The 10,793-nt window shown below is 40.2% G+C and overlaps 1 protein-coding gene across 1 annotated transcript; it reads left to right on the forward strand.

The window, feature by feature from the left end:
* Positions 1 to 430: 430 nt before the first annotated feature.
* On the forward strand, positions 431 to 10,052 carry LOC306754132 (arylsulfatase I-like; the record flags this gene model as incomplete). Its single annotated transcript, XM_079238044.1, has 12 exons — positions 431 to 446; positions 1,098 to 1,153; positions 1,253 to 1,423; positions 2,813 to 2,952; positions 4,351 to 4,500; positions 4,683 to 4,757; positions 5,479 to 5,653; positions 6,397 to 6,633; positions 7,529 to 7,675; positions 8,070 to 8,217; positions 9,011 to 9,546; positions 9,642 to 10,052. The coding sequence occupies 12 exons, from the start codon at positions 431 to 433 to the stop codon at positions 10,050 to 10,052; spliced, it is 2,262 nt and encodes a 753-aa protein (XP_079094170.1).
* Between the last annotated feature and the right edge of the window lie 741 nt (positions 10,053 to 10,793).

Consider the following 10,793-nt stretch of genomic DNA (forward strand, 5'->3'; position numbering starts at 1 on the left):
AGCCTTTAATAAATCACACACACACACACACACACACACACACACACACACACACACACACACACACACACACACACACACATTCTGTCACCACCTCGGTGTTTTCTTGGAACGGGGAGCTGGATGTTCTCCTGAGAACACGGTCCCACTATTACATTTTAATAGAAGGTTCCTGACATGACTACGAGGAACAACTTCCAACTCAAACTCCTTTGATATTTGACACTTTTTACTTTCATGTCTTTGTAAACTGAATATCTTTGTGTGTTTTTTTTTACTATTCCTCACACCTCGTGATGGTTATTTTTTAATTGATTCATCAAATAAATAATTGACAGAACCATTAATATCTATAAAAATAAAAAATATGTTGTACTACGAGATTGACTTTGTAGTGAAAAAGTCATACAATATAAGTGTTTTTACAGAAATGACATCACAGAAAGGTTAGTTTAAAAAAGACAATATTTACTTTGAGATCAGGGGCGTCATGTAGATACCGATATTGGCGATAACTATCTATAACTATATCGATATTTTGTCAACAATACGCGCGATTATAGATAATATCGTGTAAATAATTTTAAATAAACAGTTATGGAGAAAGATTCTCTCTCCAGCTCCCTTCACTCGTATTTTTGAGTGAATTAATTTGCACAAAAAAAGAGACAAAACACACAATAAACAAAGCTCAAGATTAATTTACTGATAGCGTTGCAATAATATAGTTAAAGTTAACGATAATCGTGTCGGGATAATGTGACAGCCCTGCACCAGAACATGTAACGTATTGGATTGTACATGATTTTAAATAAAGTAATCTGTCTGTTTTCCACGCTGCACAATGTAAGAGGCTCCATAAAATAACAGGACTAGAGCAGAGTGAGAACTTGTTCAGTTGACTGTAAATGGTTAAACACACAGAGACCTCCTCAGAGTCTGAGAACTCTTTCTGCTCCAGATGGATTTGTTTCAGATCAAAGTTTCAGCCAACTTGACGAGTCCGTCTCCAACGTGGTTTTATGATCTGCAGCCAGCGATGGCGTTGGCTCATTGTCTCGTGTTTTTCTTTTCTTATTTTTCTTCGTTCTCTTCAGTGAAGATGAAGATGAAGATGAAGGCTGCTGCCGCCGTGGCTCTCGCCGTGCTGAGCGTTTTCCTCAGCATGGAGCGCCTGTCTGCTCAGCAGTCCAAACAAGACCAGGACCAGAACCAGAACCAGAACCAGGTCCGTGACCAGGACCAGGACCAGAACCAGGACCAGAACCAGGACCAGAACCAGGATCAGGACCAGGACCAGGACCAGAACCAGGACCAGGATCAGGATCAGGATCAGGACGACAGAAACACTCACAGTGATGAGACAGAGTCGGAGAAGAAGAAGAACCAGCCGCACATCATCTTCATCCTCACAGACGACCAGGTGTGTGTGTGTGTGTGTGTGTGTGTTTCTGCTTAAATCATTCTTTGATTATCTCACTTCTATATAGCAGCCAGATATTAATCCGACTTCGACATCTCATAAGTATTAATAATACAGTTTATTATTATTAATAATAACCCAAAGACTTCGGACGCTGAGAACAATAAGATCTGTATCATACGTAATATTACTTTTTCATTATTGTGCAATATTATTTGCAATATATCATGTGTGTATTGCTTTTCAATCTCGTTGCCAATATGTCTCACAACGTCATGCACAATATTACTTTTGATATATCGTGTGTATTACTTCTGAAACACTTTTTTACTCTTTTTAAATCTTATGTTTTAATTAAGTTTTTTTTATTTTAGTTGAATTTTATTATAGATTTTATAGATTTGTTTGACTATATTTACCTTTTATTGCTATTCTATGTAGCATTTGTGTTAGTTTTACTTCTGAAACACCTAATACTGATTGTTCATGTATGTTTAAGTTTCGTCTTAACTTTTTTTTTATTGTATAGCTTTTAGGATGATTAACATTTTTTGTGTAAAGTGTCTTTGAGTACCATGAAAAGCGTTATATAAATTAAATGCATTATTATAAATATTATTATTATTATCTTGTGTTAAATGCTGATGTTTACATAAGAATAGACATAGCAGTAAAACAGAACAGAAAGTCTTATTTCAAGTAAATTATTAGGCAAGAAAAAATGAAAAACCCTTAATGATAAATCAGGTGATTGAACTCAATCCTGCACAAACAAACGTATGAGCTAAAAAACAATAACATCGGTTAACATAAGTTTATTAAACTCTCCCAAAAATAACTGTAACAGCCTCAAAATCGAAGTATCGGTTTATTGACGATGCATTCTTACAACAAAAGCAGTTAATCGCTTCTGTTGCAACATCAACAACCCTAGCACCGCTTTCACTGTATGTACTACATTTATGTACACACGTCATATACTTTGCATTTATTATTTAATTTTCTCAACTATCTTCTATGTAACTCTGCCACAATAAAGTACATATCCTATCCATTTGTGTCGGGAAATATTAAGAAGGTCCGTCACTATCTGGGAGACGAGTATCACGTAGAAAACGTATTCAAAGTATTCTTTGTTTAAATGAACTACGACAGATTTGTTCTTACACACGTTGATAGTTTTCTTAATATATATGTTGTCTAAATGTTCTTTGTCTATTTTGCACTTAATTATTATTATCTGTATTAACTTTATGTTGGACAGGAAACACACTTCTGTATGTTTGCACATGTGGAAGAAATTGAAAAATAAAGCTGCCTTTGACTTTTTCTGCAAACCGTAATCTGTAACCTGACACCGTCCCACATTAACTCTCTCGTGTCTTTCAGGGCTTCAACGACGTCGGCTACCACAACCCCACCATCAAGACGCCCACGCTGGACAAGCTGGCGGCTGAGGGCGTGACGCTGGAGAACTACTACGTCCAGCCCATCTGCACGCCGTCACGCAGCCAGCTCATCACCGGCAGGTACACCGGCCGTCTTCACCTGGGCGACGCCCTTTTGCCATTTGGGGGGAAATGTTTGTCGTTGCGTTGCCGAAACATTCGTGTGGTTGTTTCTTTACCGATGGCAACACGTGTGGGCTTTCTTTTAGGGCTGCGGCAGATTTTATTGTCCAAAAGGGTTACATTTACACGTTTAAAATAAAGGAAAAAAGGCAAATCCTCACATTTTAGTCACTGAAACCTAAGCGTTTGGCATCTTTGGCTAAAGAAAATGACAAAACTGTCTGTGAAACGGCTAATTGATCAGTTTCAACACTGCTGAGCTCGCAGTGGATCACAAATAAACACTTCAATCACTTTTGTCACTTTAATCACCTCAACTGTGCAATATAAATACATTTTATTCGGTCTGTATATATAATATTGTTATTGTGCATTCTTTACTGTTTTTTTTATCACTGTTCTTTTTTATTTTTACTATGTGTCCTTTCGTGTCGAGGCTTCGATGTGCGTGTCGAGTAATCCAGGTAGATTTTGGTGAAGCGCGTATCGAGGCTTGTGTCGGTGACGTTCGAAGCCTTGAAATATAAGAGGCAGCGAAACTCAATGGATTCCTCCCCTTCCTCTCTGTACCCAGCTTCATCTGTGAAAGGGTATTTTATAAAGCAGGCGAAATAGTCTCAAAAAGCCCAGCACTGTGGAAAAGGTCTTTTTCTTACTTTAACAAAATTGGACTCATCAACATGGACTAGCGGAGCCGAGGCTCGAAACACCGATCCTCTGACTGGAAGTCGGATATTCTAACCACTGACCCACAGTCACATCACAACCCTCTCCCCAATTGGTTTCGACTTTTGATTTTGACCCCGCCAATATATCATAAAGATAGACACAATATCAATAAGTTAATAATTGATGTATTGGCGTCACAAACATCATTTATTAAATTTAAAGCTTCACACACCAAAGCCATGGTGTCGTTATGATCACTGCCTGTTTTACATGCATTGTCCACTTGGTGGCGCAGTAGAGCAAATGAAGCTCCGTGAAGCTTCGGCACATGAGCGAACCAATTGGATGGAAAGCTTCAAAGCTTCAGGAAGCTTCATCTCGCCATCACTACGCTTTACCCGTTTGCTGCTGTAATCCTGCAAATTTCCCCACTGCGGGACTAATAAAGGAATATCTAAAATATCATATCTAATCTAATCTTAGTTGTTGGTCGTTACAAACAACCGGCGAAAGAAGAATTAAAGAATCACTAAAAGTGAAGATGGACAAATGAAAATGACATAACTTGAATAATCAGATTATTAATGAGGCAGCCTCACTCACAGTGAGGATGAATTTAGATTGTCGTGCGAGCAGCTCATCTGATAGAAAGCCAAGAATAAGATTGTTTTGTTTGTTTCTCTCCAGGTATCAGATCCACACGGGACTGCAGCACTCCATCATCAGACCCAGCCAGCCGAGCTGTCTGCCTTCACACATGGACACGCTGCCCGAGCGGCTCCACGAGGCCGGCTACGCCACGCACATGGTGGGCAAGTGGCACCTGGGCTTCTACAGGTGAGGTGGAGGCTTCACGGGTGGATGGACGACATCTAATAACCTCACACCAACCTAAACACTCAACTAAGCGTTCATAATGAGATTTGTTTTTCACCATACACAAAGAAATGTAGGGAAAATGTGCTTTTGTAGAACAGTTTGATAGAAATCTGATGCTCAGTTCACTGTCTTTCCTCCAGGAAGGCGTGCCTGCCCACCAGAAAGGGGTTTGACAGTTTCTTTGGTTCTTTAACAGGAAGTGTGGATTACTACAGGTAAAAGCACATTTTATTAAATTTGTATTTATATTCATAGATTTTATTTTTTCATTATTATTAATATTATTTTGTTATATATTATTTTGTGTGTTTTTGTTTTATGTCTAATTATTATTATTATTATTACTATTATTATTTTTGTATTATTATTATTTACACAATTTTATTTTAATGAATCAGGCCTGATATTTTTATATTATATGTTTGTTATATTTTATTTATTTATTCATATTTAAGAATATATATATATATATATTTTTTTTTGTATTTAATTACACAATTTAAAATGTTATTATTTTTGTTTTATTTGTAATTATTATTATTAATTTTGTTTAAACATTTTTCTTATTATTAATTACCCAGGCCTGATAGTTGTTGTCTGTGTTCGTCTATATCTATAATTATATTACATTTGTGTTATATTTTATTTATATGTATTTTTATATATATATATATATATATATATATATATATATATTTGTTGTATTTAATTACACATTTTAACATTTAAAATGTTATTATTTTTGTTTTATGTTTAATTATTATTATTATTTATTTTTAAATATTTGTATTATTGTTAAAAAAAATATATATATATATTGTGTTTAATTACACATTTTAACATGTAAAATGTAATTATTTTCGTTTTATGTGTAATTATTATTTTATTATTAATGAACCAGTCTGTGTCTGTCCCCACGCCTCCTTCGGTCCACAGTTACAGGTCGTGTGACGGGCCGGGGTTGTGCGGGTACGACCTCCACGAGGACGAGGCTGTGGCCTGGGGCCACGAGGGGAAGTACTCCACCACGCTGTTCACGCAGAGGGCCCGCAAGATCCTGCAGAGCCACGACCCCGCGGAGCGCCCGCTCTTCCTGCTGCTCTCCCTCCAGGTATCGGAACGGAAATACATTTCAAAAAAGTTCATTACAGCATCTGATTTCAGTTTAAGCCCCTAAAACGTAAGCACCATGAGCATTCTGGGAAATGTAGGAAAAGACTCACTAAAGTAGAAGATGACGAAAGCAGGTTGGCGGAACACAAATACAGAAAAAACTGTTAATTTACCATGTACAGTAAAAATAAATGTATTTTTCCTTTAAATTAAAAACAGCTGCTCTTATAATATTCATAGTTCAAAACCGTGTGTATTTTACTTTGAAAAGCACCTTAAAAAATATAAAAGGATCAGTTTGAGTTTTTTTATCAACTTTCTCCCATAAATCTTGTGTCATTTAACAGATTTCTCCTGAAACATTTGGTTATTTACCTAATTTAAATCGCGGTAACTGCACAATATTATGATTATTATTGTTATAATCACTACTTCTCCTCGTTTAGTTTGTTTTGTTTCATAATTGCATGCATTACTATTATTATTGTGGAATCTTTACTGTTTTTTATTACTGTTTTACTGTTTATTTATATTACTTGTTTTTTATTTTATTTTACTATATGTCTCTTGTGTGCACTTTACCCGTCTGCTGCTGTAATCCTGCAGGACTAATAAAGGAGTATCGTACCTTATCTTTTATTTTATTACGTTGAGTTCTGCACCAATAAATACAACGTGAATAACAATAAACATTATGAATAAGCAGTAAAAAGACACAACTCTCCCTTGTGTCCCCTGCAGGCCGTCCACACTCCTCTGCAGACCCCCAAGTCCTACATCTACCCGTACCGGGACATGGCCAACGTCAACAGGAGGAAGTTCGCCGCCATGGTGTCCACGGTGGACGAAGCGGTCCGGAACGTCACCTACGCGCTCAGGAAGTACGGCTTCTACCGGAACAGCGTCATCGTCTACTCCACCGACAACGGCGCCCAGCCGTTCACGGGAGGGAGCAACTGGCCGCTGAGAGGCCAAAAGGTACCGGTGACCTCGCGGTGACCCGCGTATGTTTCAACATGTGAACTCTAGACCGCTGAGAGGAACTCTTACTTTGGTAACAACATGTGGTAAATATCTAAGAATAACAGAGTTTTATTTTGGGATTAATTCAGCAATCGTTGTGTTTATAGCATTTTTTTGTGCCATATGAGGAAGAGTTCTATACCTATAAGTATGAGACTTTTAATAGTCACACGTGATGACAAAAATATTATATATAACACAAATATTATTATATATTAATATATATTATAATATATAATATTATACAAATATTATAATATATATATATATATATATTATTTTATATTATATATATATATATTATAATATTTGTAATAATAGTATATATATATATATTATAATATTATAACAAATATTATAATATATATATATATGATTTGATTTGCCTTTTTCTCATGTTGGCTCAGTATTATCTGTTGTTTGTTAGTTTGGTTAGATCTTTGCACTATTATTTTGTTTCGCTAATTTAATATTATTCTATTTTCTTGCCTTTTTTACATTTAATATTGCTTTACCTGTATCTATAAATGCTGCTGTAGCAAAGTAACAAACACAACTGTTTCAAACATGGTAACTTGGTGTGTGTTGTCGCTTCACATGTGCAACACAACAAGTACATTTTTATTGTCGGCGCATCAGGTTTCTGTTTCTGTGCGTGTTTGTTTGGCAGATTATCTTTGAACTAATTCAACTATTCAACCAAATAACGCTGAGAATACGTGTGTTCATGAATTGTTGTTGAAACGTTACAAATAAACTTTACTTAAATAAAGTGTGACAGATCTCTGCTCTCTGAAGGTTAAAGAGAACGCCGTGACTTTGCTCCCTGACTTTTCGTTCTGGTTTCCAGGGCACGTACTGGGAAGGTGGCGTCCGCGGCGTGGCGTTTGTTCACAGCCCGCTGCTGCGGCGCCGGAGGCGAGTCTCCAAAGCCCTCATGCACATCACCGACTGGTTCCCCACCCTGGTGGGGCTGGCCGGGGGCGATGCCAGCAAGGTCAGTGAAGGTCAAGCAAAGCAGCGGGTGCTTTCGCTCGCGTGTAAATTGTATGTTGTACGTCTTTAAAACGGAGAATACCGAGGAGAGAGAGCGCTGCTGGACATTTATAGTATTTGGGATCCGCGCGTCGGCGTTTACGTCATCCTCGTTTCTTCGGCCTCGGCTCAAGTTTCGGGTCTCGGCGCTCCAGTGAAACTGTCTTTGTTTACAATCTTGAGATGATAAGTGCTCCAGTCTGTTCAGCTCACAAAGAGGGTTGTTGGCGACTGGGTTCCTTTTGGCTTCGGCCATTTTGACTCATGCAGAACCTCTCTGTCCAAAGGAAATGTGCTGGTATCCAGAGAGCTCTCATCGCTCCACATGAGCATTACTCTGTTTGTTTCCCCCTCAGAGCGTCGGACTGGACGGGTTCGACGTCTGGCCCGCCATCAGCGAGGGCAGGGAGTCGCCTCGGCAGGAGATCCTGCACAACATCGACCCGCTGCACAAGCCTCCCACTCTGACCGCCGGCTGGGACACCGGGAAGCCCGGCGCCTCCGGTAACTAACTACCCAAATAAAACGCTTAGTCAACGTCGAAGGTCAGCGAACAAACGGTTATTTTCTCGTAACATTTATTTATACTTTGGTTTGTCAAATGTCCCAAAACTCAAAGATTGTCAGTTGAATATGATTTAAAAACAGAAAAGACGGACATCTCTGACTTTTTTCGACTATTATTTTCCTTGTCATTTGACAGTTTAGTTTCAGATTAGTTGACTAATCGTTGCAGCGCTCATCAATAAATACAATTGATTATTATTATTATTATTGAAAATACATGAATTACAAACATGCGCACACACATTCTTCATGTTTACATTTAATCCAAGACATTTGTCTTGAACAGTATTTATATCTCAACATATTTAGTTTTTCCACTTCAGTTCACACCCGAAATATCATCATCATCATCATCATCATCATCATCATCATCATCATCAGGTTGACCAAATCTTCAGGACCAAAACTAATGCCGTTGAGCCTGGGCTGTGTTTGTGTGTTTTTACTGTGTTTAATAATACACACAACCACCACAGGCTGAGGATTCTTACATCAGAGTTGCAGAGCGGGAATATAAGAAGGCGGAGGAGAAGTAAACACAAGTAATGAAAGATGAAGCAATTTGAAAAAGTCAAAGCTGAAAATGAAGGAGGGAGGAAGTAAAGATAAAAAGGAAACATGAAAAGGAAGGATGGAAGGGAGACTAAACTAAAATAGGAATAAAAGGAATCTAACGGGAAACGGTTAAAGGAAGGTTAACTTATCTTAACTTTGTGTGTTTTCTTGAAAGGCCCAAAGAAACCAAAGAAGAAGAAGAAGATCCAGAAGAAGAAGGTGAGGAAGCAGAAACCAAAGCAGAAGTCAGCGTTCAGGTTGAAGACCACCAAGAAACCACCGAGGACGTTTTCCCGTCCCGCTAACGGGCCTAAAACCAAACCCAAAGCCAAGATGGAGCCAAAAACAAAACCCAAGACAAGAGTCCAGCCTCAGAACCAGAAACCGCCGCGACACAATCCACATCCCAAGTTCTACTCCAGCGGCACTCCGCCGGTGTCTTCAACGTCTTTCCCTCGATCTCAGGTCCCATCGCGCCTCAAGTCAAAGTCCAGGCGGACCACGTCCCAGAACCAGAACCCGTCGCGGTCTCGACCGCCTCGATCCAACGGCACGCGGCTCGGGTCACGTTTAAGGTACCGGAACGCGTCCCGGCCGGCCGAGCGGTTGCCCGAAGCGCCGTGGGACGCGTCGGTCCAGGCGGCCATCCGAGTGGGAGACTGGAAGCTGCTGACAGGAGACCCGGGTCACGGAGACTGGGTCCCGCCGCAGGTACCGCACATTCAGAACCCGCAGAAAAGTCCTTGGAAAAAAATATAGTATAAAAAATATAGTTTAAAGAGTAACTGCACGTGTTTGATCCCCAGGTGCTTCCCACTCTCCCCGGTCGCTGGTGGAACCTCGAGCGCGGCGTGTCGCTGTTCCCCGAGTCCTCCGCGCTCAAGAACGTGTGGCTGTTCAACATCACGGCTGACCCGTGCGAGCGGCGGGACCTGGCGGAGCGGAGGCCCGACGTGGTCCGGCGGTTGATGGTCCGGCTGGCCTCCTACAACCGGACCGCCGTGCCGGTGTACTTCCCGCCGGACGACCCCCGCGCCGACCCCAGCCGGCGCGGCGGCGCCTGGGCGCCCTGGGTGGACGACGAGGAAGACGAGGAGGAGGAAGGGAAATACCACGGGGTCTACAAGAAGGGCCGCAGCGGCAAGAAGAAGAGGAAGAAGCCGCTCAAGAACTTCTTCCTGAAGCTCAACACCGGGATGATGTCCAATCGGATCTGAGGCGCATCTTCGCTTCCTTAGAGAAGAAACTAAGCGGGAACCGCTTTCTGGTTCCTCTCACTTGGCTTCGTGCCAACGGGTCACGAGATCTCGCCCCGAGATCGGCGACGTGAGGCGAGGCGGGAAAAGTCCAGCTGGATCAGCGAGAACTTCAACATCTCAGCTGTTTGTTGACTTTTAAAGGGCTTTCTGAATAACGACAGCTATGTTTTTATTTTTGTACTTTTCGGGTCGGGTTAAGTTGTCAATTTCTACTTGCCTCTAGAAATAGTTTTGCTCAAAAAGGTTTCTCCCAGATCCTCTAATGCCTCCAAAGTTCTGCACAGAGGTAAACAAGTATAGTATAGTAAAGTATATCATACACTTCAGTCATCGAAAAAACAATGTGTTTAATTCTAATTTAATTTACATTCAATGTTGTCTTCGGGGTCAAAATGACCTGTGTATATGTATGTGTGTATACACAGGTCATTTTGACCCCGAGGACCGCGGGAGGATGTGGACATACAGTCTTGGTCATTTTGACCACGAGGACAACAGTCTGCATATATACACATACACACATACACACATACATACACACTTGTACGCAGGTAATTTTAACCCGCGTACAATAAGGTTAATTTACCTTTTGTGTGAACTGGCCCTTTAAATTCCTGCTCGTTCCAGTTATAAAGGTGGTTTTCTTTACTGTTGCTTTTCGCCCGATTTATTACGTGAATTTATGAATTGTGTGTCCAA

This window comes from Taurulus bubalis (assembly GCF_910589615.1).
Source record: "Taurulus bubalis genome assembly, chromosome: 1".
Lineage (NCBI taxonomy): Eukaryota > Metazoa > Chordata > Actinopteri > Perciformes > Cottidae > Taurulus > Taurulus bubalis.